The 26,850-nt window shown below is 64.5% G+C and overlaps 3 protein-coding genes across 4 annotated transcripts; 2 read left to right on the top strand and 1 right to left on the bottom strand.

Annotated features, from left to right (window-relative positions):
* The first annotated feature begins 148 nt into the window (after positions 1-148).
* On the top strand, positions 149-4,163 carry LOC140644862 (uncharacterized). 2 transcript variants are annotated; one of them, XM_072848025.1, is made up of 3 exons: positions 149-301; positions 1,484-1,875; positions 3,247-4,163. In XM_072848025.1, the coding sequence occupies exons 2-3, from the start codon at positions 1,485-1,487 to the stop codon at positions 3,696-3,698; spliced, it is 843 nt and encodes a 280-aa protein (XP_072704126.1). In that variant the 5' UTR covers positions 149-301; position 1,484; the 3' UTR covers positions 3,699-4,163. The 2 variants fall into 2 exon arrangements, with proteins under 2 accessions (XP_072704126.1, XP_072704125.1); XM_072848024.1 differs by lacking the exon at positions 149-301 and having other exon boundaries at positions 1,262-1,875.
* Positions 4,164-8,558: 4,395 nt separating this feature from the next.
* LOC140644853 (uncharacterized) lies at positions 8,559-12,547 on the top strand. Its single transcript, XM_072848007.1, has 2 exons — positions 8,559-8,707; positions 11,422-12,547. Exons 1-2 carry the CDS (start codon positions 8,666-8,668, stop codon positions 12,466-12,468), a joined length of 1,089 nt encoding a protein of 362 aa, XP_072704108.1. The 5' UTR covers positions 8,559-8,665; the 3' UTR covers positions 12,469-12,547.
* Positions 12,548-13,535: 988 nt separating this feature from the next.
* On the bottom strand, positions 13,536-26,005 carry LOC140644782 (uncharacterized). Its single transcript, XM_072847846.1, has 12 exons — positions 25,945-26,005; positions 25,738-25,827; positions 25,454-25,499; positions 22,554-25,327; positions 22,389-22,445; positions 22,084-22,260; positions 21,698-21,973; positions 21,335-21,453; positions 17,669-17,854; positions 16,807-16,932; positions 16,103-16,213; positions 13,536-13,934 (listed from the first exon to the last, which is right to left on the bottom strand). The coding sequence occupies exons 1-12, from the start codon at positions 25,988-25,990 to the stop codon at positions 13,536-13,538; spliced, it is 4,407 nt and encodes a 1,468-aa protein (XP_072703947.1). The 5' UTR covers positions 25,991-26,005.
* Between the last annotated feature and the right edge of the window lie 845 nt (positions 26,006-26,850).

The following is a 26,850-nucleotide window of genomic DNA, read 5'->3' on the forward strand; positions in this document are numbered from 1 at the left end:
GTAAATTTGGATCCTGAGGGAGTAAGTGGGGTCCTGAGGGGTAAATGGGAGCCCTGAGGGGGTAAATATGAGCCCTGAGGGGGTAAATCTGGGGCCTGGGGGGTAAATCTGGGGCCTAAGGGGTAAATCTGGGGCCTAGGGGGTAAATATGGGGCCTAGGGGGTAAGTCTGGGCCCTGGGAGGTAAATGGAGGTCTAAGGGGTGGCAGGGCCTGGGCGCCTGGGTCCTTCCCATCGTCCCGGATGCCTGCGTGACGTAGGTGCCACGAGCTGTGGGGACCCGCCCCGAGAGGCACAGGGAGGTAGGTGCTGGGTGGGGGGGGGAAGGCCATGCCCGGACACCTGGGTCCCTTGTGGGGGGACCCCAGGGGTGGGAGAGGGAGCTGGGGAGGAGGGGAGAGCCTGGGCCCCTCCATGGCTGTGGAAGGGGAAGTGGAGGGGTTCCTGTGCCCGGATGCCTGGGCCCCTCCATGGCTGTGGAAAGGGAAGTGGAGGGGTTCCTGCACGCGGATGCCTGGGTCACTCGGGGCGGTAATGGCGGCCACACCCGGACGCCTGGGTCCCTTATAGCGGTGGTGAGGGCCCTGCCCGGATGCCTGGGTCCCTCTTCTAGGGTGTTGTGTCCCCCTCCGTGACACCTGGGTCTCTGGAGAGGGTCCCGTCCCCAAACGCCTGGGTCCCGTCCCCAAACGCCTGGGTCCCTCTTCTAGGGCGGTGTGTCCCCCTCCGTGACACCTGGGTCTCTGGAGAGGGTCCTGTCCCCAAATGCCTGGGTCCCTCTTCTAGGGTGTTGTGTCCCCCTCCATGACACCCTGGTCTCTGGAGAGGGTCCCGTCCCCAAACGCCTGGGTCCCTCTTCTAGGGTGTTGTGTCCCCCTCCATGACACCTGGGTCTCTGGAGAGGGTCCTGTCCCCAAATGCCTGGGTCCTGTCCCCAAACGTCTGGGTCCCTCTTCTAGGGTGTTGTGTCCCCCTCCATGACACCTGGGTCTCTGGAGAGGGTCCCGTCCCCAAACGCCTGGGTCCCGTCCCCAAACGCCTGGGTCCCTCTTCTAGGGTGTTGTGTCCCCCTCCATGACACCTGGGTCTCTGGAGAGGGTCCCGTCCCCAAACGCCTGGGTCCCGTCCCCAGACGCCTGGGTCCTGTCCCCAGACGCCTGGGTCCCTCTTCTAGGATGTTGTGTCCCCCTCCGTGACACCCAGGTCTCTGGAGAGGGTCCCGTCCCCAAACGCCTGGGTCCTGTCCCCAAACGCCTGGGTCCTGTCCCCAAACGCCTGGGTCCCTCTTCTAGGGCGGTGTGTCCCCCTCCATGACACCTGGGTCTCTGGAGAGGGTCCCGTCCCCAAACGCCTGGGTCCCGTCCCCAAATGCCTGGGTCCCGTCCCTGGATGCCTGGGTCCCTCTCTTATCTCCGTTACGGGGTCGGGGAGGGTTCCCCGCCCAGACGCCTGGGTCCCCACCCGGACGCCTGGGTCCCCTGCAGGATGTCCTCTCCGCTGCTGTCCTCGGCGGTGGCTTCGGCCACGGCAGCCTCAGAGCAGACGCTGCAGGCGCTGGCGGGGCTGGCCGAGTCGCTGGGGACACCGGGGACGGTGTCTGCAGCGCTGGCGGAGGCGAAGGCGGCGTTGGCGGAGGCGGAGGCGGCACTGGCGGGGCTGGAGGCAGCAATGGCGGCGGCGCTGGCGGCGGCGGCGGCGGCGGAAATGCCGACGCCGGGGCTTAACACCGAAGGTCTCTACCGGGCGCTGGGGGCAGCTGCCAATGCCAGCGCTTCCGAGCTGGAGCGGGAGCTGAGCCGGAATCGCCGGCGCTGCTGGGGTCTGGCGGTGGGCCGGACCATCGCCCTGGTGCTGATGCTTCTCTGCGCTCCCCTGCGTGAGTACGGACCAGTATAGACCAGAACGGACCAGTTCAGACCGGTAGGGAGCCCTGCAGATCTGCTTGGACCAGTAATGCCGGTAGAGAACCTTACAGACCAGTACAGACCAGTAGGAAGCTCTACAGGGCCAGTAGAGACTTTCTCTTGCCCAGACCAGTGTGGACCAGTTCAGACCAGTAGGGAGCCCTATGGATCAGTAATGCCAGTAGAGAACCCTACAGACCAGTAGAAATTTTCCCCTGCTCTGAGCACTATAGACCAGTCTGGAGCTATATGGGCCAGTAAGGAGGTCTATAGACCAGTTCAGACCAGTATATACCAGTAGGAGCCACTGTGGACCAGTAGGGACCAGTAAAGACTGGTGGGATGCCCTACAAACCAGTGTAGCCCAGTATAGAGCTTCCCCTGCCCCAACCAGTATGGACTGGGGGACACTGGGAGGGGACTGGGGACACCTGGAGGGGATGCGGGAGACTGGGATTGAACTGGGGACATTGGGAGGGGACTGGGGACACTGGGAGGAGACAGGGACACTGGGACAGGGGACACTGGGAAGGGACAGGGGACAGCGGGAGGGGACTGGCGACACTGGGAGGGGACACGGACACTGGGATGGGGGACACCAGGAGTGGACAGGAGACACTGGGAGGGGATGGGGACACTGGGATGGGACAGGACTGGGGACACCGAGAGGGGATGAGGACACTGGGACAAGACTGGTGACACTGGGATGGGACTGGGGACATTGGGAGGGGACACCAGGAGGGGATGGGGACGCTGGCACAAGACTGGGGACTTTGGGAGAGGACTGGGGACACCAGAAGGGGACAGGGACACTGGGACAAGACTGAGGACACTGGGATGGGACTGGGGACACTGGGAGGAGACACCAGGAGGAGACAGGGGACACTGGGAAGGTACTGGGACATGAGGAGGGGACGGGGACACTGGGACAAGACTGGGGACACTGGGATGGGACTGGGGACATTGGGAGGGGACACCAGGAGGGGATGGGGACGCTGGCACAAGACTGGGGACTTTGGGAGAGGACTGGGGACACCAGAAGGGGACAGGGACACTGGGACAAGACTGAGGACACTGGGATGGGACTGGGGACACTGGGAGGAGACACCAGGAGGAGACAGGGGACACTGGGAAGGTACTGGGACATGAGGAGGGGACGGGGACACTGGGGCAAGACTGGGGACACTGGGATGGGACAGGACTGGGGACACCAGAAAGGGACGGGGACACCAGAAGGGGACAGGGACACTGGGACAAGACTGGGGACACTGGGATGGGACTGAGGACACCGGGAGGGGATGAGGACACCAGGTGATGTCTCTGTTCCCCCAATGTCCCCGCAGTGTCCCTGGATGTGGTGCGGGAGACACTGGGGGTGACACAGGAGAGCCACATCGTCCCCGGTCTGGCCACCATCGCCCTCGTCTGCCAGGTGGCCCTGTGGGGCATGCGGACATCCAAGCATCACTTGGCCACCGCGGCCAGGCACCAGCGCCACCAAGCCCTCCGCTATCGCCGCCTGGCCTGGGACACCGCCACCGCCACCGCTGCCACCGCCGAGGCCGCTGAGGCCATTGCTGCCAGCAATGCCACCATGGGGATGTTGGAGGACGTGACCAGTCACCTGAAGACTCTGGTGGATGCTGTCACCGAGGACCTGGAGATGGGACAAGGCTTCCCTGCCAGCGCCCGGGCCCTGGGGGACGCCGTGGTGGCCTTGGGGATGGCGATGGGGGACAAGGAGGGGACGCAGAGGTTGGCCCAGGCGCTGGAGGCTCTGCCAGGGGATGAGTAGGGACAGGGACACCAGGAGGGTCCTTCTCATGTCCCTTCTCCATCCAGGGGACACCCTGATGTCCCTTGTCCCATCTGGGCACACCAGGAGGGTCCTCCTCATCCTGGGGACACCCTGATGTCCCCTGTCCCATCTGGGCAGACCAGGAGGGTCCTCTTCATCTTGGGGACACCAGGATGTCCCTTCTCCAGGATGTCCCCTGTTTGGGGACACCAGGAGGGTCTTCCTCATCCTGAGGACACCAGGATGTCCCCTGTCCCATCTGGGCACACCAGGAGGGTCCTCCTCATCCTGGGGACACCCTGATGTCCCTTGTCCCATCTGGGCACACCAGGAGGGTCCTCCTCATCCTGGGGACACCCTGATGTCCCTTGTCCCATCTGGGCACACCAGGAGGGTCCTCCTCATCCTGGGGACACCCTGATGTCCCTTGTCCCATCTGGGGACACCAGGAGGGTCCACTTCATCTTGAGGACACCAGGATGTCCCCTGTTTGGGGACACCAGGAGGGTCTTCCTCATCCTGAGGACACCAGGATGTCCCCTGTCCCATCTGGGGACACCAGGAGGATCCTCTTCATCTTGGGGACACCAGGATGTCCCCTGTCCCATCTGGGGACACCAGGAGGATCCTCTTCATCTTGGGGACACCAGGATGTCCCTTCTCCAGGATGTCCCCTGTTTGGGGACACCAGGATGGTCTTCCTCATCCTGAGGACACCAGGATGTCTCCTGTCCCATCTGGAGACACCAGGAGGGTCCTCCTCATCCTGGGGACACCCTGATGTCCCCTGTCCCATCTGGGCAGACCAGGAGGGTCCTCTTCATCTTGGGGACACCAGGATGTCCCTTCTCCAGGATGCCCCCTGTCTGGGGACACCAAGAGGGTCTTCCTCATCCTGAGGACACCCTGATGTCCCCTGTCCCATCTGGGGACACCAGGAGGATCCTCTTCATCTTGGGGACACCAGGATGTCCCTTCTCCAGGATGTCCCCTGTTTGGGGACACCAGGAGGGTCTTCCTCATCCTGAGGACACCAGGATGTCCCCTGTCCCATCTGGGGACACCAGGAGGGTCCTCCTCATCCTGAGGACACCCTGATGTCCCCTGTCCCATCTGGGCAGACCAGGAGGGTCCTCTTCATCTTGGGGACACCAGGATGTCCCTTCTCCAGGATGCCCCCTGTCTGGGGACACCAGGAGGGTCTTCCTCATCCTGAGGACACCAGGGTGTCCCCTGTCCCATCTGGGCACACCAGGAGGGTCCTCTTCATCTTGGGGACACCAGGATGTCCCTTCTCCAGGATGTCCCCTGTTTGGGGACACCAGGAGGGTCCTCCTCATCCTGAGGACACCCTGATGTCCCTTGTCCCATCTGGGCACACCAGGAGGGTCCTCTTCATCTTGGGGACACCAGGATGTCCCTTCTCCAGGATGTCCCCTGTGTGGGGACACCAGGAGGGTCTTCCTCATCCTGAGGACACCAGGATGTCCCCTGTCCCATCTGGGGACACCAGGAGGGTCTTCCTCATCCTGAGGACACCCTGATGTCCCTTGTCCCATCTGGGCACACCAGGAGGATCCTCTTCATCTTGGGGACACCAGGATGTCCCTTCTCCATCCTGGGGACACTGAGATGTCCCTCATCCTGCCTAAGGACCCTTGGATGTCCCTCCTCCCGCGGCCACCAGGATGTCCCCCATCCCACCTCACGACGCCCAGAACATCCCCTTTGTGGTCCAAGGACACCAGGGATGGGTTGGTGACACCATCCCCTGTCCCCAAAAGTAAACCTCAGGGAGATGCTGAGCCCCCAAGGGGGACTGGGGGTCACCGGGCGTTGGGGACATGGCGGAGTGTCCTGGTTTGGGCGGGGTTGGAGTTAATTTTCTTCCCGGTAGCCGGCGTAGTGCCATAATTTGGATTTAGGAGACCAAAAATGCGATAAAAACCCAATATTTTAGTCGCTGCTACGCCGTGCTTAACACCCATCAACGACTTTTCCGCTTCCCGTGCTCTGCCGGGCGCACAAGAAGCCGAGGGCTATTCCACACCGTGTGACGTCATTCCCAGTATAGAAACTGGGAGGAGTTGGCCGGGGACTGCGATCGCTGCTCGGGGACGGGCTGGGTGTCGGTCGGCGGGTGGTGAGCGGTTGCATCGCTTGTTTTTTTTCTTGGGTTTTGTTCCTTTCTCGCTCTCTTGTTGTTTTTCTTTTCATTACAATTTATTATTATATTTTTTTTCCCGTTTTTTCCCAATTATTAAACCGTTCTTATCTCCTAAAACCGACGAATTTTCTTATTTTTGCTCTTCCGATTCTCTCCCCCGTCCCCATCGGGGAGGAGGGCGAGCGAGCGGCTGGGTGGGGCTTAATTCCCGACTGGGCCTAAACCCCAACACAGGGACATGGGGACGCCAGGGGACGGGGACACCCCCACCCCATTCAGGGGACACCAGGAGGAGGGATGTCCCCAAACCGTCCCCAAACCATCCCCAGCAAAGGGCTTGGGAGTGTCCCCGATGTCCCCAGGGATGCCTGGCTGGATGTTGCCAAGCCACGGGGGACACACATCAGGGCCATGTTGGGGACAGCATTGGGGACACACTGGGGACGTCATTGTGGCCGTGTTGGGGACATGCTGGGAGGCCAGCACTGGGGACACACTGGGGACAAGCCAGGGCCACACTGAGGCTGTGTTGGGGACATCCCTGAGGCCACCTCGGATCCAGCACTGGGGACACTCCAGGGACATCACCGGGACCAGCACTGGGGACACACTGGGGCCACCATTGAGGACACGTTGGGGACACACTGGCGCCGCTATCGGGGCTAGTATTGGGGACATAACGGGGACGTGCCAGAGCCAGCACTGGGGACATGTTGGGGACATCAGGGGACATGGTGGAGGTGTTGAGGGCTGCAGGTGGCCGTGTTGTGGCCCCACTGTGGACATTGTGGAGGGGACACTGGGGGCCATGGGGCTGCATTGGGGACAATAGGGGACATCAGGGGCTGTGGGGACATCGGGGGACATTGTGGGGGGCATCAGGGGGACACTGACAGCTGTGGGTGGCTGTGCTGGGGCCACGTTGGGGACATTGGGGGGATATCAGGGACCATATGGCTGCATTGGGGACATTGGGGGACACCAGTGGTCATGGGACCCTTTTGGGGACATGGGGGGACAACAGGGGACCCCGGGAGCTGTGCCACCCTGTTGGGGACAGTGGGGGACACCGAGGACCACAGGTGGCTGTGCTGGGGCCACGTTGGGGACATCGGGGGGACATTGGAGGCTGTGGGGTCCCATGGGGGACACTGGAGGCCATGGGGTCCTGTTAGGGACATTGGGGGACACCGAAGGCTGTGGGTGGCCATGCTGGGGCCATGTTGGGGACATTGGCGGGGGGACATCAGGGACCACTGGGCTGTCCTGGGGACATGTCGGGGACACCAGTGGCCACGGGATCCTCTTGGGGACATTAGGGGACACTGGAGGCTGTGGGGCTTGTTGGGGACATTGGGGGACACCAAGGACTGTGGGTGGCTGTGCTGGGACCCTGTTGGGGACATTGGGGGGGACACTGGAGGCCATGGGGTCCCATGGGGGGACACTGGGGGACACTGGAGGCCATGGGGTCCTGTTAGGGACATTGAGGGACATTGGGGGACACCAAGGGCTGTGGGCGGCCATGCTGGGGCCATGTTGGGGTCATTGGGCGGGGACATCAGGGACCATATGGCTGCATTGGGGACATTGGGGGACACCAGTGGTCATGGGACCCTTTTGGGGACATTGGGGGACATCAGGGGACACTGGGAGCTGTGCCACCCTGTTGGGGACAGTGGGGGACACCGAGGACCACAGGTGGCTGTGCTGGGGCCATGTTGGGGACATTGGGGGGGGGCCATCAGGGACCACTGGGCTGTCCTGGGGACATGTCGGGGACACCAGTGGCCACGGGATCCTCTTGGGGACATTAGGGGACACCGGAGGCTGTGGGACTTGTTGGGGACATTGGGGGACACCAAGGACTGTGGGTGGCTGTGCTGGGACCCTGTTGGGGACATTGGGGGGACACTGGAGGCCATGGGGTCCCATGGGGGGACACTGGGGGACACTGGAGGCCATGGGGTCCCGTTAGGGACATTGAGGGACATTGGGGGACACCAAGGGCTGTGGGCGGCCATGCTGGGGCCATGTTGGGGACATTGGGGGGGGACATCAGGGACCATATGGCTGCATTGGGGACATTGGGGGACATCAGGGGACACTGGGAACTGTGCCACCCTGTTGGGGACAGTGGGGGACACCGAGGACCACAGGTGGCTGTGCTGGGGCCATATTGGGGACATCGGGGGGGGGGACATCAGGAACCATATGGCTGCACTGGGGACATCATGGGACACTGGTGGCTGCAGGACCCTGTTGGGGACATTGAGGGACATCAAGGGACACCAGGGGCTGTGGCACCCTGTCGGGGACATTGGGGGACACCGAGGACTGTGGGTGGCCGTGCTGGGGCCATGTTGGGGACATTGGGGGGGACACTGGAGGCCGTGGAGTCCCATGGGGGAACACTGGGGGACACTGGAGGCCATGGGGACATTGAGGGACAGTGGGGGACACCGAGGGCTGTGGGTGGCTGAGCTGGGGCCACGTTGGGGACATTGTGGGGGGGCACTAGAGGCTGTAGGGTCCCGTTGGGGACATGGGGGGACATTGTGGGACACGGAGGGACATGGGGTCCCGTTGGGGACACAGGGGGACATCGAGGAACGTAGGTGGCTGTAGCAGGGTCACGAGGTGGGTGACGTCTCTGCTGGCAATGGCCCCGCTGGCCGGCATCCGAGCCTGGCCCAGCCCCGAGGCCGTGTCCAGCCACTGCTGCCGCCATTCGCTTCCCGGCCGCGTGCGTCCCCACCGCGTCCCCACCGCGTCCCCACCGCTGCCACCACCATCCATGGGGACCCCGGAGGCCACCAGGCCCATTGTCCCTCCTGAGGTGGGACAAATCTCAGCGCTGGATGGCGGGGGAGGAGAGTGGGGGAGGGGGAGGGGATATGGCGGGGACAGAGGGGTGGCAGAGGGGACAATGGGGACAAGGAATAGGGTGGCAGGGTGGTTATGGGGGTGGCAGAGGGGACAGGGGACAGGGGCCGGGGTGGCAGGGGGGTGGCAGAGGGAATGGGGGGTGGCAGAGGGGACAGGGGCTGGGGTGGCAGGGGGTGGCAGAGGGGACAGAGGCCAGGGTGGCAGGGGGTGGCAGAGGGGACAGAGGCCAGGGTGGCAGGGGGGTGGCAGAGGGGACAGGGGACGGGGTGGCAGGGGGTGGCAGAGGGGACAGAGGCCAGGGTGGCAGGGGGTGACAGAGGGGACAGGGGACAGGGTGGCAGGGAGGTGGCAGAGGGGACAGAGTCCAGGGTGACAGGGAGTGGCAGAGGGGACAGAGTCCAGGGTGGCAGGGGGTGGCAGAGGGGACAGAGGCCAGGGTGGCAGGGGGTGGCAGAGGGGACAGGGGATGGGGTGGCAGGGGTGGCAGAGGGGACAGAGGCCAGGGTGGCAGAGGGTGGCAGAGGGGACAGGGGCCGGGGTGGCAGGGGGTGGCAGAGGGGACAGAGGCCAGGGTGGCAGGGGGTGGCAGAGGGAATGGGGGGTGGCAGAGGGGACAGGGGCTGGGGTGGCAGGGGGTGGCAGAGGGGACAGAGTCCAGGGTGGCAGGGGGTGGCAGAGGGGACAGGGGACGGGGTGGCAGGGGTGGCAGAGGGGACAGAGGCCGGGGTGACAGGGGGTGGCAGAGGGGACAGGGGACGGGGTGGCAGGGGGAGGCAGAGGGGACAGGGGACAGGGTGGCAGGGGGTGGCAGAGGGGACACGGGCCGGGGTGCCAGGGGGTGGCAGAGGGGACAGGGGACAGGGTGGCAGGGGGTGGCAGAGGGAATGGGGGGTGGCAGAGGGGACAGGGGCTGGGGTGGCAGGGGGTGGCAGAGGGGACAGGGGACAGGGTGGCAGGGGGTGGCAGAGGGGACAGGGGACAGGGTGGCAGGGAGGTGGCAGAGGGGACAGAGTCCAGGGTGACAGGGAGTGGCAGAGGGGACAGGGACGGGGTGGCAGGGGGTGGCAGAGGGGACAGGGGACAGGGGCTGGGGTGGCAGGGGGTGGCAGAGGGGACAGAGGCCGGGGTGACAGGGGTGGCAGAGGGGACAGGGGACAGAGGCCAGGGTGGCAGGGGGGTGGCAGAGGGGACAGGGGATGGGGTGGCAGGGGGTGGCAGAGGGGACAGAGGCCGGGGTGACAGGGGTGGCAGAGGGGACAGGGGACGGGGTGGCAGAGGGGTGGCAGAGGGGACAGGGGACAGGGGATGGGGTGGCAGGGGGTGGCAGAGGGGACAGAGGCCAGGGTGGCAGGGGGCTGGCAGAGGGGACAGGGGACGGGGTGGCAGGGGGTGGCAGAGGGGACAGAGGCCGGGGTGACAGGGGGTGGCAGAGGGGACAGGGGACGGGGTGGCAGGGGGTGGCAGAGGGGACAGGGGACAGGGGCTGGGGTGGCAGGGGGTGGCAGAGGGGACAGAGGCCGGGGTGACAGGGGTGGCAGAGGGGACAGGGGACAGAGGCCAGGGTGGCAGGGGGTGGCAGAGGGGACAGGGGATGGGGTGGCAGGGGTGGCAGAGGGGACAGAGGCCAGGGTGGCAGGGGGTGGCAGAGGGGACAGGGGACGGGGTGGCAGGGGGTGGCAGAGGGGACAGGGGATGGGGTGACAGGGGGTGGCAGAGGGGACAGAGGCCGGGGTGGCAGGGGGTGGCAGAGGGGACAGGGGACGGGGTGACAGGGGGTGGCAGAGGGGACAGGGGACAGGGTGGCAGGGGGGTGGCAGAGGGGACAGGGGACGGGGTGGCAGGGGGTGGCAGAGGGGACAGGGGATGGGGTGACAGGGGGTGGCAGAGGGGACAGGGGACAGGGGCCGGGGTGGCAGGGGGTGGCAGAGGGGACAGGGGACAGGGTGGCAGGGGGTGGCAGAGGGGACAGGGGACAGGGTGGCAGGGAGGTGGCAGAGGGAATGGGGGTGGCAGAGGGACAGAGTCCAGGGTGGCAGGGGTGGCAGAGGGAATGGGGGTGGCAGAGGGGACAGAGTCCAGGGTGGCAGGGAGTGGCAGAGGAATGGGGGTGGCAGAGGGGACAGAGTCCAGGGTGGCAGGGGTGGCAGAGGGAATGGGGGTGGCAGAGGGGTGACAAGGTGATGGGGACAGGGGGACAGGGCAGTGGCAGGGTGGTGACAGGGGGACGGTGGGGATGGGGAATGGGGTGGCAGGGGGGTGACAGGGACAGGAGTGTGAGGGGACAGGGAGGTGGCAGAGGGGACAGAGGGTGGCAGGGGGACAGGGGACGGTGGAGACAGAGGACAGGGGTGGCAGAGGGGATGGGGGTGGTGGGGGGGGATGGGAGGTGACAAGAGGACAAGTGCCATGGAGGACCCCAGGGTGGCATCTGGGGACCCCGAAGGTGACATCAGGGGACAGCAGAAGACCCCAGGGAGGGGACGAGTGACATGGGCAACCCTGAGGAAGGGACAAGGGACATGGGAAAACCCCAGGGTGACATGGGGACAGCAGAGGGGACAGGGGACATTAGGGGACCCCAGAGGGGACAAGGGCCATAGGGAACACCTGGGAGAGGACAAGGGACATGGGGGACCCTGCCACCAGCCACGTTCCTGTCCCCAGGTGTCCCCAGAGCTGCTAGAACCACTGGTGACTGTGGTGGCTGTCCTGGGCGAGCTGGGGGCCACCGCAGGGGACGTACCCCTGGTTGGGCCATCGGGCTCGCTGCGGGCCGGGCTGGTGGCCCTCATTGCCAACATCAGCCGGGCCATGGGCCACCGTCATAGAGAGGCCACCCGACTCCGTCGTGCCCTGGCCACCGCTGGGGCCACCACTGGGACCACCCCAGAGCCCAGTGCGGTCCGGCTGGGGGATCCCACTGTCCCCAGGGCCACCACGGGGGATGCCTGGGCCACCGTGGCAACCATCATCCGTGAGTGGCGGGAGGCGGTGGCCTTGGTGGAGGCCACCTGGACCACAGTGGCAGGGGACGCCGCACGCCTGAGCGACGCCTGTGGGGCTGCGGCCACTGCCGGGACCACCACTGGGGCCACCGTGGGCCACCTGGCAGAGGCAGTGGCCCGGGAGAACCAGGCACGCCAGGATCTGCTAGTGGCCACCCAGGCACTGCCAGTGGCCTCAGAGTTGGCCACAGCGGCCTCGGAGGTGGCAGCCCACGAGACACGAGTGGCCGAGGCCAGCGCGAGGCTGCGGGCAGCCACCGAGGCCACCGAGAAGACGGCAGTGGCAATGGTGGAGACGGCGGTGGCTGGAGAGCGGGGACGGCGAGCAGCGGTGGCCCACAAGCCCCTGGGACGTTTAGTGGCCGCCTGTGACGGGGCCACCCACTTCTACCGTCACCTGCGGCAGCTCCTCGAGGACATCGAGGCCACCGTGGCTGCTGGACTCGGTGGCCCTGAGGCTCCTGGGGTGTCCCAGGAGGGTCCTGGTGTCCCCGAGGACCTGATGGCAGCGGTGGCAGTGGCCGAGGTGCTGTGGGACACCAGCGCCCGCCTGGCCCAAGGCCACCTCCTGGGGACACTGCGGATGGCCCGGGGACTGCTGGTCACCCTCGGTGTCCCCGATGCCACCGCGGCCACCGCCGTGGCCCAGCGCTGCCGGGATGCCACCACCGCTCTCCCGGGGCTGCTGCAGCGGGAACCGCAGTAGGGGACGGTGGCTTCGTTAGGGACCGATGGCTTCGTTGGGGACCAGTGGCTTCGTTGGGGACCAGTGGCGTTAACATACCACTGCCGCAGTCCTGGTTTTGTGTCACTTTGTCCCCAACTCGTGTCCCATCCCACCCCGCCCCGTGTCTCCTTTGTCCCCACGTCCCCTCCCATGTCCCTTCTCATGTCGGTGCCCCCTCTCGTGTCCCCATGTCACCTCCCGCACGTCCTCTCCACGTGCCTACGCGTCACCTCTCTCATGTCCCCTCCATGTCCCCACCTACGCGTCCTTTCCATGTCCCCTGTAAGTGTCCCCGTGGGTGTTCCTGGTGTCCCCAAAGCCACCACGACCATGCAAGGAGTCCCGGTGTCCCCATGGGGAAGCCCAATGTCCCCAAGGCCACCACAGTGATCCAAGAGGGTGCCGACGTCCTCAGGGCCACCACAGCCATGCAGAGGGATCTCCTCCCGTGTCCCCTCCATGTCCCTGTCACCTCCCATGTGTCCCCTCTGTGCCCCACGTGCCCCCATGGGGACACAGGGCCCCTCCTGTGTCCCCTCCCGTATGTCCCTATGTGTCCCCCCTCCCCTGTCCCCCCAAAGGAGGGGGGGGGCAGTTTGGGGTCCCCCACCCCACCATGGAGGTGACACCGCCATGTCACCCACCGTCCCCCCAAAAAGGGAGGGTTTGGGGTCCTCTCATGCCACCAGGCAGGTGGCACCACCTGTGTCCCCCATCTCCCCAAAAAGCGGGGGGGGGAACTTGGGGTCCCCCACCCCACTGGGGAGCCGACACCCCCATGTCCCCCAAAAAGGGGGGGGGGGGGCCCTTGGGGTTCTCAACCCCACCAGGGAGGTGACACCCCTGTGTCCCCCCAAAAAGGGGAAAGTGGGGTTCCTCACCCTACCAGGGAGGTGACACCCCCGTGTCCCCTAAAAAAGGGGGGGGCTTGTGGTCCCCCACTATGCAGGTGACACCCCCGTGTCCCCTAAAAAAGGGGGGGGGGGGCTTGTGGTCCCCCACTAGGCAGGTGACACCCCCGTGTCCCCCCCAAATCACTCTCTTTTTCACTGCCAAAAAACCTCTTTATTGGGGGCGGGGGGGCCGCCGGCCGCCGCCTGGTGCCGGGGCGGGTCGGGGGGTTCCCTGGGGGTCCCGGGGGTCGTCGGCTCCGGCTTCTTGCCGTCACCTCCCGGGTCCCTGGGGACCCCGAAGCGGCCGGGGGCCCTCCTGGGCACGGGGGAGGGTGACGAGGGACCCCTGTAGAAGCCCCTGAAGGATTTGGGGGTCCCGTGGGAATGTGGGGGGCGGCGGGGGGCCGGGGGGAGGAGGAAGGGCTGGAGCTGGAGGCGCTGGCGCAGGAGCCCCGTCAGGAGCAGCTCGGGCGAGGCCAGGGGCAGGCGGGCACCCAGCGCCGGGGCCCAGCACCCCGCGTCCGCCTGGCAGGAGATCACCAGCCGCCGGGGCTGGGTGGGGGGTTTGGGGGTGTCATTGGGGGTCCCCAACTCCACCCCACCCCATCCCGAGCAGCCTCGGGGGAGGCTGAGGTTTCTGGGGTTTCCCCAATAGGGCCGTTGATCCTGATGGGATATCCCCCCCCCCCGCGATGGGATCACCCCAAACCCCAATGGGACCCCCCACACCCCACCCAGGACCCCAAACCCCATGGGTCCCCCAAACCCCAATGGGACCCTTCAAACCCCAACGGGACCCCAAACCCCACCCAGGACCCCCAAACTCCAATGGGACCCCCAAACCCCAGTGGGACCCCCCACACCCCACCCAGGACCCCCAAACCCCATGGGACCCCCAAACCCCAATGGGACCCCTCACACCCCACCCAGGACCCCCAAACCCCATGGGTCCCCCAAACCCCAATGGGACCCTTCAAACCCCAACGGGACCCCAAAACCCCATAGGACCCCCAAACCCCACCCAGGACCCCAAACTCCAATGGGACCCCTCAAACCCCAGTGGGAACCCCCAAACCCCACCCAGGACCCCCAAACCCCATGGGACCCCAAACCCCAATGGGACCCCTCACACCCCACCCAGGACCCCCAAACCCCATGGGACCCCCAAACCCCAATGGGACCCCTCACACCCCACCCAGGACCCCCAAACCCCATGGGTCCCCCCAAACCCCAGTGGGACCCTTCAAACCCCACCCAGGACCCCAAACCCCATGGGTCCCCCAAACCCCAGTGGGACCCTTCAAACCCCACCCAGGACCCCCAAACCCCATGGGACCCCTCAAACCCCACCCAGGACCCCAAACCCCAATGGGACCCCCCACACCCCACCCAGGACCCCAAACCCCAATGGGACCCCTCAACTCCACCCAGGACCCCCAAACCCCACCCAGGACCCCAAACCCCAGTGAGACCCCCCACACCCCACCCAGGACCCCAAACCCCAATGGGACCCCCCAAACCCCACCCAGGACCCCCAAACCCCAGTGATACCCCCCCAAACCCCACCCAGGACCCCAAACCCCAATGGGACCCCCACACCCCACCCAGGACCCCCAAACCCCAATGGGACCCCAAGATGCCCTGACACCCCCAAGGGCACCCTGAGCCCCCTGAGCCCCCTAGGAGACCCCAACCCCAATGGGACCCCCAAGACCCCCAGGATGCCCTGACACCCCCAAGGGCACCCTGACCCCCCGAGAGACCCCAACCCCAATGGGACCCCCAAGACCCCCAGGATGCCCCGACCGCCCCCAGGACCCCCAACTCCAATGCCCCCCCAGTCCCCCTAGGGACCCCCAACTCCCTCAGGACCCCCAGATGCCTCCCCTGACCCCCTGGGAACCCCATGTCATCGTCCGTCCCCCGATGGCTTCGGGACCCCCAATGTCCCCCCAACATCCCTTTGGTCCCCTCCCCATGGCTGTGGGTCCCCAATGTCCCCCTGTGTCCCCTCATTCCCAACTCCAATGGCTCTGGGTCCCCGGTGTCCCCCCCTGTCCCTTTCGGTCCCCCCCCCCATGGCTCTGGGTCCCCGGGGTCCCCCGATGTCCCCTTTGGGTCCCCTCCCCGATGGCTCTGGGTCCCCGGTGTCCCCCGATGTCCCTTTGGGTCCCCTCCCCGGTGGCTCTGGGTCCCCGGTGTCCCCCGATGTCCCTTTGGGTCCCCTCCCCGGTGGCTCTGGGTCCCCGGTGTCCCCCGATGTCCCTTTGGGTCCCCTCCCCGGTGGCTCTGGGTCCCCGGGGTCCCCCGATGTCCCTTTGGGTCCCCTCCCTGGTGGCTCTGGGTCCCCGGTGTCCCCCGATGTCCCTTTGGGTCCCTCCCGATGGCTCTGGGTCCCCGGGGTCCCCGATGTCCCTTTGGGTCCCCTCCCCGGTGGCTCTGGGTCCCGGGGGTCCCCGATGTCCCTTTGGGTCCCCTCCTGGTGGCTCTGGGTCCCCGGTGTCCCCGATGTCCCCTTGGGTCCCCTCCTGAATGGCTCTAGGTCCCCAGTGTTCCCCAATGTCCCCTTGGGTCCCCTCCCCGGTGGCTCTGGATCCCCGGTGTCCCCCGATGTCCCCTTGGGTCCCCTCCCCGGTGGCTCTGGGACCCCCATGTGTCCCCCCTTGGTGGCTCTGGGCCCTCCCGTGTCCCCCCCTCCACTGTCCCCGCTGTCCCCTCACCCCGTAGGTGTCGGGCATGGTGGGCAGGAAGGTGCCACCGCTGCAGGTGACGATGTCCCTCATGTGCTCGGGCTCGGGGCGGACGTTGGGGGTGACGTGGACCTCGTAGCCCTGGGGACACCGGAGGGTGGGACATGGAGGGGACAAGGAAGGGACATGGCCATCAGTCCAGCCCCCTGGGATGGGTCCGGGCCACATGGGGGGGGACACGACAAAGACACCTTGGGGACAGTGTGAAGACACCAAAGGGACACTAAGGGACATCAGGGGACACCCCTCTGGCCATCCCCAAGCCCCCCCACGATGGGACCGAGGCCACATGGGGGGACAAGGGACACTTTAGGGGACAGGGACACCTCAGGACCACCTTGGGGACACTGTGGGGACACCAGCAAAGGAGGTGACACTCCTCTGGCCATCCCCAGATCGGACCGAGGCCACGTGAGGGGACCCGATTCAACAGGGGACAAGGACACTTGCGGCCACCATGGGTCCACCGGGTGACATCGGGTGACACCAGGTGACAACCCCTGGCCGCCCTGTGCCGAGTCCCCAGTGGGTGCCCCACTCGGTGAGGGGACAGAGCCACCCGTGGGGAGGACAGGGCCCCTCGGGGAGGGTTGGGGACAGTTAGGAAGGGTTGGGGACAGTTGGGGAGGGTTGGGGACAGTTGGGGAGGGTTGGGGACAGTTGGGGACAGTCACCTGGAGCAGGGGATGGCGGCGGGCGCGGCGCAGGGCCTGGGCCAGGCTGAAGCCGAAGTGACGTTCCTGCTGGCTGTCACGCACCAGGAAGGGACCCGGCACCAGGACGCGGCCACTGCGGACGCTCTGGGGACACGGGGGACACATGGTGGCACCCCCAACCCCAGGGACCTCCCAGGTTCCTCCCCCCATCCCCAAACGCCGTCCCCCCCCCCCCTTGTCCCCCAAAGCCCCCACGTCCCCAAGGATCCCACTCCTTGTCCCGAATGTCCCCCCTTGTCCCCAAGGGCCCCTTCTTTGTCCCCAAGGACCACCGTGTCCCCAAACACCCCTCTTCCTTGTCCCCCCACAACTCCCATGTCCCCAAGAACCCCATCCTCTGTCCCCAAGGACCCCTTTTTTGTCCCCAAACAACCCCCTGTCCCCAAACACCCCCAAGGACACCATCCCCTGTCCCCAAGGACCCTCCTTTGGCCCCTAGAACCCTCTCCTTTGTCCCCAAGGTTGTCCATGTCCCCAAAGATGCCATCCCATGTCCCCAGGGACCACCACCTCCTCAAAGATCACCATCCCATGCCCACGAGGACCACCCTGTCCCCAAGGACACCTCCCCATGTCCCCAAGAACCCCCCTGTCCCCAAGGATGAACCTTGTCCCCACAGACTCCATCCCTGTCCCCAAGGCCTTTGTCTCATGTCCCCAAGGATCCTCTCCTTGTCCCCAAGAAACCTCTCCTTGTCCCCAAGAAACCCCGTGCCGTGTCCCCAAGGCCCCCCATGACCCCAAGATCCCCCTTCCTGTCCCCAAGAACTCTCTCCTTGTCCCCAAGTCCCCCCTCCCGTGTCCCCCACCCCCATGGGACCTCATGGAGCCACTCAGGGGTGACGATGGGGACGCCGCGGGCCACCGCGCAGAGGAACTTGACGGTGCGTCGGACGCGGTCGGTCACCAGGTGGGTGCAGTCAAAGACAGAGGTGGCCATGGACCCTCCCAGTGTCTTCAGGGCCATCTCCATATCTGGGGAGGCCACCACCCCCGTGAACAGCACCTGGGGATGTGGGGACACCATGGGGACGTGTTGGGGACACCCCTGGGGTGGCCACCACACCGACAAACAGAACATGGGGACACCATGGGGAAGTGTTGGGGACACCCCTAGGGTGGCCACCACACCGACAAACAGAACATGGGGACATGGGGACACCATGAGGACGTGTTGGGGACACCCCTGGGGTGGCCACCACACCGACAAACAGAACATGGGGACATGGGGACACCATGGGGAAGTGTTGGGGACACCCCTAGGGTGGCCACCACACCGACAAACAGAACATGGGGACATGGGGACACCATGAGGACGTGTTGGGGACACCCCTGGGGTGGCCACCATGCCGACAAACAGAACAGGGGGACATGGGGACACCATGGGGACATGTTGGGGAGCCCCCTGGGCTGGCCACCACACCGGCAAACAGAACATGGGGACATGGGGACACCATGAGGACGTGTTGGGGACACCCCTGGGGTGGCCACCACACCGACAAACAGAACATGGGGACACCATGAGGACGTGTTGGGGACACCCCTGGGGTGGCCACCACACCGACAAACAGAACATGGGGACATGGGGACACCATGAGGATGTGTTGGGGACACCCCTGGGGTGGCCACCACACCGACAAACAGAACATGGGGACATGGGGACACCATGAGGACGTGTTGGGGACACCCCTGGGGTGGCCACCACGCCGACAAACAGAACATGGGGACACCATGAGGACGTGTTGGGGACACCCCTGGGGTGGCCACCACGCCGACAAACAGAACAGGGGGACATGGGGACACCATGGGGACATGTTGGGGACACCCCTGGGGTGGCCACCACACCGGCAAACAGAACATGGGGACATGGGGACACCATGAGGACGTGTTGGGGACACCCCTGGGGTGGCCACCACACCGACAAACAGAACATGGGGACATGGGGACACCATGAGGATGTGTTGGGGACACCCCTGGGGTGGCCACCACACCGACAAACAGAACATGGGGACATGGGGACACCATGAGGACGTGTTGGGGACACCCCTGGGGCGGCCACACCGACAAACAGAACATGGGGACATGGGGACACCATGAGGACGTGTTGGGGACACCCCTGGGGTGGCCACCACACCGACAAACAGAACATGGGGACACCATGAGGACGTGTTGGGGACACCCCTGGGGTGGCCACCACACCGGCAAACAGAACATGGGGACATGGGGACACCATGAGGACGTGTTGGGGACACCCCTGGGGTGGCCACCACACCGACAAACAGAACATGGGGACACCATGAGGATGTGTTGGGACACCCCTGGGGTGGCCACCACACCGACAAACAGAACATGGGGACATGGGGACACCATGAGGACGTGTTGGGGACACCCCTGGGGCGGCCACACCGACAAACAGAACATGGGGACATGGGGACACCATGAGGACGTGTTGGGGACACCCCTAGGGTGGCCACCACACCGACAAACAGAACAGGGGGACATGGGGACACCATGGGGACATGTTGGGGACACCCCTGGGGTGGCCACCACACCGGCAAACAGAACAGGGGGACATGGGGACACCATGGGGACATGTTGGGGACACCCCTGGGGTGGCCACCACACCGGCAAACAGAACATGGGGACACCATGAGGACGTGTTGGAGACACCCCTGGGGTGGCCACCACACCGACAAACAGAACATGGGGACATGGGGACACCATGGGGAAGTGTTGGGGACACCCCTAGGGTGGCCACCACACCGACAAACAGAACATGGGGACATGGGGACACCATGAGGACGTGTTGGGGACACCCCTGGGGTGGCCACCACGCCGACAAACAGAACAGGGGGACATGGGGACACCATGGGGACATGTTGGGGACACCCCTGGGGTGGCCACCACACCGACAAACAGAACATGGGGACATGGGGACACCATGAGGACGTGTTGGGGACACCCCTGGGGTGGCCACCACGCCGACAAACAGAACATGGGGACACCATGAGGACGTGTTGGGGACACCCCTGGGGTGGCCACCACGCCGACAAACAGAACAGGGGGACATGGGGACACCATGGGGACATGTTGGGGACACCCCTGGGGTGGCCACCACACCGGCAAACAGAACATGGGGACATGGGGACACCATGAGGACGTGTTGGGGACACCCCTGGGGTGGCCACCACACCGACAAACAGAACATGGGGACATGGGGACACCATGAGGACGTGTTGGGGACACCCCTGGGGTGGCCACCACACCGACAAACAGAACATGGGGACATGGGGACACCATGAGGACGTGTTGGGGACACCCCTGGGGCGGCCACACCGACAAACAGAACATGGGGACATGGGGACACCATGAGGACGTGTTGGGGACACCCCTGGGGTGGCCACCACACCGACAAACAGAACATGGGGACACCATGAGGACGTGTTGGGGACACCCCTGGGGTGGCCACCACACCGGCAAACAGAACATGGGGACATGGGGACACCATGAGGACGTGTTGGGGACACCCCTGGGGTGGCCACCACACCGACAAACAGAACATGGGGACACCATGAGGATGTGTTGGGGACACCCCTGGGGTGGCCACCACACCGACAAACAGAACATGGGGACATGGGGACACCATGAGGACGTGTTGGGGACACCCCTGGGGCGGCCACACCGACAAACAGAACATGGGGACATGGGGACACCATGAGGACGTGTTGGGGACACCCCTAGGGTGGCCACCACACCGACAAACAGAACATGGGGACACCATGGGGAAGTGTTGGGGACACCCCTGGGGTGGCCACCACGCCGACAAACAGAACAGGGGGACATGGGGACACCATGGGGACATGTTGGGGACACCCCTGGGGTGGCCACCACACCGGCAAACAGAACATGGGGACACCATGAGGACGTGTTGGAGACACCCCTGGGGTGGCCACCACACCGACAAACAGAACATGGGGACACCATGAGGACGTGTTGGAGACACCCCTGGGGTGGCCACCACACCGACAAACAGAACATGGGGACATGGGGACACCATGGGGAAGTGTTGGGGACACCCCTGGGGTGGCCACCACACCGACAAACAGAACATGGGGACATGGGGACACCATGAGGACGTGTTGGGGACACCCCTGGGGTGGCCACCACACCGACAAACAGAACAGGGGGACATGGGGACACCATGAGGACGTGTTGGGGACACCCCTGGGGTGGCCACCACACCGACAAACAGAACATGGGGACACCATGAGGACGTGTTGGGGACACCCCGGGACTGCCACCAACCCCGTGAACCTGGGGACACCGTGAGGGCTGAGGGACACATTGGGGACACCATGGGGACACCCCAGGGGGATCTAGGGGGGACGTGGGGACACTCCTGGGTGACTTTGGCCAGGGTGGGGGCAATGAGGGGGGGCCAGGGGGACACCCTGAAGGGACACAGGGACATTGGGGGACAATGTACCTTGGGGGGGGTGGAGCCAGGCCCCCCGGGGGCGGAGCTGGGGCCCCATGCCCTCTGGTGGCTCCTCCTCCTCCGCCTGGGGGGGCGGAGCCACAGCATGAGACCCTGCCCCTTCCCACCAAGCCCCGCCCATCCCCATTAGGCCGTGCCCTGCTTGTCCAATCAGCAGCCAGAAGCCCCACCCCACTTGACCCCTCCCACCATACAACCCCACCCACCTCATCCAGACCCTGACCCCGCCCATCACTGTTTGGCCACGCCCATCACCATTAGGCTCCTCCCACAGAGAACAAACCCCACCCCAGCCCTGCCTCCAGGTTACACCCTGGCCCCCCCCCCAGCCCCACCCCCCCCAAGCCACACCCACCTGAGCTTGTGTCTTAGAGGGGGCGGGACCTGCCCGACAGGGGCGGGGTTTGGGTGGGGGGCGGGGCTCCACCTGCCCCCGCCCCCTTGTGGTCGGCAGCTCTGGTGGAGGGGGGCGGGCCTGGAGGCGGGGGCTGCGCCGCACAGGGGCGGGGTCAGGAGGAGGTGCTCCGCCCCTAGCCCTGCTGGCTCTGCCCCCACCAGAGGCTCCACCCCCTGTGGCTCCGCCCCCTCGGCTCCTGACCAGGCGCTGGCTGCGGCGGGGCCCCTCCCCTACCTGGGGGATTTGGGGGGGGGGGGGGGTGGGGTGTCAGTGCCCGGATGCCTGCGTCCCCTTTTTGGGGGTGGGGACCCCCCGGACCCCTGGGTCCCCTCGCACTCACCTCCCCGCCGGCGGCTGCTCTGGTCTCTGTCCCCTCCTGGGCCGGTGTCACCGGCTCCATCGGGGGGACCCAGGTGTGCTGGAGGGGCTCTGGGGGGCTGCTCTTCCTCCTCCTCCTCCTCCTCGGGGACGAAGAAGAGCTGGGTGGGCTCCTCGGGGTCCCAGCCCCGCGTTGCGCCTGTGGGAGAGCTACGTTGGGGACCCAGGTGACCGGGGTGGGGGACACTCAGGTGTCCGGGGGGGGGGACACACACAGACCCAGGTGTCTGGGGGTGGGGGGGACACGCAAGCGTCCGGGCCACCTACTGTCAGCCACCGGTGACAAGAAGCTCTGGGTGGGCTCCAAGAAGAGGTTGGGGTCTTCTGTGGGGGGGGGGGGAAGGAAGAACCTTGAGAAGGGACCCAAGCGTCCGGGGAGGGGACCCAGGTGTCCAGGGAGGGGACCCAGACATCCGGGGCCACCCCACTTACCGTCACTGTCACTCTCTGTCACCGCCGCACCCACGTCCCTGCCGGAGGCGGTCCCCCCGTCACTCCCGGGTCCACCATCAGCATCGCCGGTGCCACCCAAATTTGGGGCCAGACGTGGGGATTTGGGGGCGGAAACATCTGGCGGCACAGCTGGATCCTTGGCCCTCACCGGGGTCTCCCCGTTGCCTTGCTGGGCCCCAACATCTGGATTCGGGGCCTTCACGTCTGTATTTGGGGCTGAATCGTGACGTTTCGGGACCACCCCTTCCGCACTGGTGTCACTGTGTGATTTTGGGGACAAACTTGGCAGTTTGGGGAATAATTCCTGGCGTTTTGGGTTTGTCTCCTCCGCATCGATATCGCTGCCCATGGTGAGGCCCCCAACATCTGGACAAGGCCGATTTCTGGTCCGGAATCGACTCTGGAGGCTCCGAACATCTGGAGTGGGGGCCACCTCCTCCATGTCGGTGTCACTGCCATCCCCGGGGCTTGTGGGAGAGGAAACATCTGGATTTGGGGGTGTTGTTGCCACATCTGGGTCACCAGATGCCCCTTGCACTGCCCCAACATCTGGAATGACACCATTGTCCTCAACGTCTGTATCATTCTTCACATTCAGGACCGACCCCTGGGCTTTGGGGGCTCCAACATCTGGTTTTGGGAATGTCACCTTCACATCTGGATTGTCATTGGTCCGTGTCGGCCCTTCGGGGTCAACATCTGGAGCAGCGGCCATCTTAGCAACTGTGTCCATGACCTCATGGGTCATCCCACGTGTTTTTGGAGCTCCAACGTTGGGAAGGGCATTGAGATCTTCCACATCTGTATCGCTGTCACCATTGGAGGCACGGCTGAGGCCACGAACATCTGGACTCGGGGTCTCCATCACCACAGTTGGGTCTTTCTGGGTGTTTTGGGGTGTTTCGTGGCTTTTTGGGCAAAGAACACGTTGAGTCAGGTTGTCTTCTTCCACATCTGTGTCACTGTCCCCCTCTAGGTTCCAATGTTCATTCTGGGGTTCTTCAACATCTGGATTGGGGTTCTTCATCTCCACATCTGGGTCTTTGTGGGTAATTCTGTGGATTTTTGGACACCTAACATTTGGATTCACCTCATTCTCCTCCACATCTGTATCGCTGTCCACCACAAGTGTCCAATGTTCATTTTGGGGTCCTTCAGCATGTGGATTTGGACTCTCTGTCTCCACACGTGGGTTTCTTGGTACATTTTGGGTTGCTCCATAGGTTTTTGGAGCCCCAACATCTCGATTGGAAGTGTCCTCCTCCACATCTGTATCACTGTCCACCAGGAGAGTCTGTCGGCCTTCAACATCTCCATTTGTGGTTTCTGTCTTCACAGCTGGCTCTCTGGGGGCTGTTCTGTGGCTTTCTGGACAACCAACATCTGGATTGGAAGTGTCCTCTTCCACATCTGTATCGCTGTCCACCATCAGCATCTGATGTCCCTTTTGTGAACCTTCAACATCCACGTTGTGGGTCTCCATCCCAATATTTTGGGTTTTTTGTACATTTTGGGTCATTTGATGGGTTTGGGGGCATCCAACATCTGGACCGTCTCTATCCTCCTCCACATCTGTATCGCTGTCCACCGTCAGCATCTGATGTCCCTTTTGTGAACCTTCAACATCCACATTGTGGGTCTCCATCTCAAGATTTTGGTTTTTTGGTACATTTTGGGTCATTTGATGGGTTTGGGGGCATCCAACATCTGGACCGGCCCTGTCCTCCTCCACATCTGTATCGCTGTCCACCATCAGCATCTGATGTCCCTTTTGTGAACCTTCAACGTCCACGTTGTGGGTCTCCACCTCAAGATTTTGGGGTTTTGGTACATTTTGGGTCATTTGATGGATTTGGGGGCACCCAACATCTGGACCGGCCCTGTCCTCCTCCACATCTGTATCGCTGTCCACCGTCAGCATCTGATGTCCCTTTTGTGAACCTTCAACGTCCACGTTGTGGGTCTCCACCTCAAGATTTTGGGGTTTTGGTACATTTTGGGTCATTTGATGGGTTTGGGGGCACCCAACATCTGGACCAGCTCTGTCCTCCTCCACATCTGTATCGCTGTCCACCATGAACATCTGATGTCCATTTTTGGGCCCTTCAACAGCTGAGTTTGAGTTCTCCATCTCCACATCTGTATCGCTGTCCACAAGTGTCCAGCATCCATTTTTGGGACCTCCAACATCTGGATTCAGGGTCCCCATCTCCACATCTGGGTTTCTTGGCATGTTTGGGGCCCTTCTACGTATTTTTGGGCACACAACATCCGGAAGGACCTCAACCTCCTCCACATCTGTATCACTGTCCACCACAAGCACCCGACATCCATTTTTAGCACCTCCAACATCTGGATTTGGGCCCCTTTTCTCCACATCTGGGTTGCTGCTCACCTCCAGGGCAGCCCGGTGGCAGTTTGAGTGAAAAAGAGCAGTTTCTGGGGGCACCTTGACATCTGTATAATTTTCAACGTTGAGAGTCGGGTTGCTGCCTTCCAGATGTTTCACATCTGGATCCGCAACCTTGTGGGGATTCAGAGAGCGATTTTGGGGCTGAACACTTGGAATAGCCATTTTTTTCCCCACATCTGGATCTGGGGTGGTGCGGGGGCCGAAACGGCGCTTTTTGGGTCCCCTGACGTCTGGATCCGGGCAGGGTGCGGCCGCAGCCGGGTGGTGGCCTGCTGCAGGGGTGTGGCGGCGTTTTCGGGGCCCCCGAGCATCTGGGCGAACATCTGGCTCCTCCGGGTCGCTGCAGGGGCGGGGGGGATGTTGGGATTTGGGGTCTGCCTGAGGGACCCAGGCATCCGGGCTCACCCCCAAGGGACCCAGACATCCTGAACCCCCCAAGGAATCCACGCATCGGGGTCCCCCTTACCTCTCCAGCACGACTCGGGGTGAGGCAGTGTCTCTGAGGGCAGGGCCTGGGGGATTGGAGCACAAATTATTATTGTAGGGCCTACAGTAACCCCAGAGGATCCTATCAGATCCGGGCTCACCCCCTTCCACTCCCCGCCTCCACGTTTTGGTGGTTCCTACGATAACACAACATCGACGTTTCTGTAGGTCCTACCGTAACCGTCACCTTGTTGTGTTTCTGTAGACCCTACGATAACAGCGTGTTCCCCCGCCCACCCCCCCCCGCGGTCCTCGCACACTCACGCCAGCGCAGCTCGTCGTCCTCCGAGTCGCTGGCGAGGGGGGACCTCGGCTCCAGTCCCTGCCCTGGGGAGGACCCACACATCGGGGGGGCTGCAGGACACCCCCCTCCATGGGGACCCAGGTATCTGGGAGCCCCCCCCCCCCCCCCCCCCCAAGGGACCCAGGTGTCCAGGAGGGGACCCCGATATCCGAGGGGGGGACACCTACCTGCACCCCCCGCAGTGCCGAGGCCTCGGTGATGCCGTCGCTGCATGGTCTGGGGGGTGGGGGGGGAACAACTGCCCCACAGAAACAACTACCCCCTCCAACTGCCCTGCCCCCCGGCCCCCAAGTGCCCCCCAACCCCTAAGTGCCCCCAAATTGCCCCCTTCAGCTTCAACTGCCCCCTCAAGTGCCCCTCGGTCGCCATTGACCCCCAACTGCCCCCCTGGGTCCAAAGGACCCCCAATTACCTCCCCCATCCTCCAAATGCCCCCCAACTGCCCCAGGGCTCCTACTGCCCCCTGCTTTCTAACTGCCCCCCAAATTGCCTTCCCCAGACCTGTATCCTGCCCCAGAGAGCCCCAAACTGCCCGGGGACCCCCGAGCTGCCCCACAGGGCCCCACACTGCACCGGGAAGCCCCTAAACAGCCCCACACCCCTCCCAACTGCCCCTCGACCCCCAAGTGCCCCAGGGACCCCAAACTGAGCCCGGGGACCCCCCAAACTGCCCCACAAGGGCCCCACACTGCACCGGGAAGCCCCTAGGCAACCCCACACCGCTCCCAACTGCCCCTCGACCCCCAAGTGCCCCAGGGACCCCCAAACGGAACCAGAGACCCCCAACTGCCCCGCAGAGCCCCCAAACCGCCTCACGGGACCCCCACGCTCACCCCTCCCGCGCCACCGCCCCCATGCTCCGCCTTCCCGGCCCTATTGGTCGACACCTCACCGCGTCACCGCCCAACAGCCGCTCCCATTGGCAGCCGTACGCGTCCGTCCAGCCGGGAGCATAGAGAGGAGCGGGGGACGGTCCTCCGAGAGCGGCGGCGCGGCTGTGGGCGGTGCTACTATAGAGAGCCACGCGCAGAGCGCCCACCTCCAGCTATAGAGAGTTGGCAGAGCGGCCCCAG

This window comes from Ciconia boyciana, chromosome 29 (assembly GCF_034638445.1).
Source record: "Ciconia boyciana chromosome 29, ASM3463844v1, whole genome shotgun sequence".
Classification (NCBI taxonomy): domain Eukaryota; kingdom Metazoa; phylum Chordata; class Aves; order Ciconiiformes; family Ciconiidae; genus Ciconia; species Ciconia boyciana.

Bases quoted from the DNA above. Each gene is read 5' to 3' on its own strand.
- LOC140644862 (XM_072848024.1), top strand. From the start codon at position 1,368: ATGCCTGGGTCCCGTCCCTGGATGCCTGGGTCCCTCTCTTATCTCCGT. The intron at 1,876-3,246 runs GTGAGTACGGAC...ATGTCCCCGCAG, and splicing joins GCTTCTCTGCGCTCCCCTGC to TGTCCCTGGATGTGGTGCGG.
- LOC140644853 (XM_072848007.1), top strand. From the start codon at position 8,666: ATGGGGACCCCGGAGGCCACCAGGCCCATTGTCCCTCCTGAG. The intron at 8,708-11,421 runs GTGGGACAAATC...TCCTGTCCCCAG, and splicing joins GGCCCATTGTCCCTCCTGAG to GTGTCCCCAGAGCTGCTAGA.
- LOC140644782 (XM_072847846.1), bottom strand. From the start codon at position 25,990: ATGCAGCGACGGCATCACCGAGGCCTCGGCACTGCGGGGGGTGCAG. The intron at 25,828-25,944 runs GTAGGTGTCCCC...GGTGTCCTGCAG, and splicing joins CGGCACTGCGGGGGGTGCAG to CCCCCCCGATGTGTGGGTCC. The intron at 17,855-21,334 runs GTACATTGTCCC...CCACATCCCCAG, and splicing joins CTGGCTCCACCCCCCCCAAG to GTGCTGTTCACGGGGGTGGT.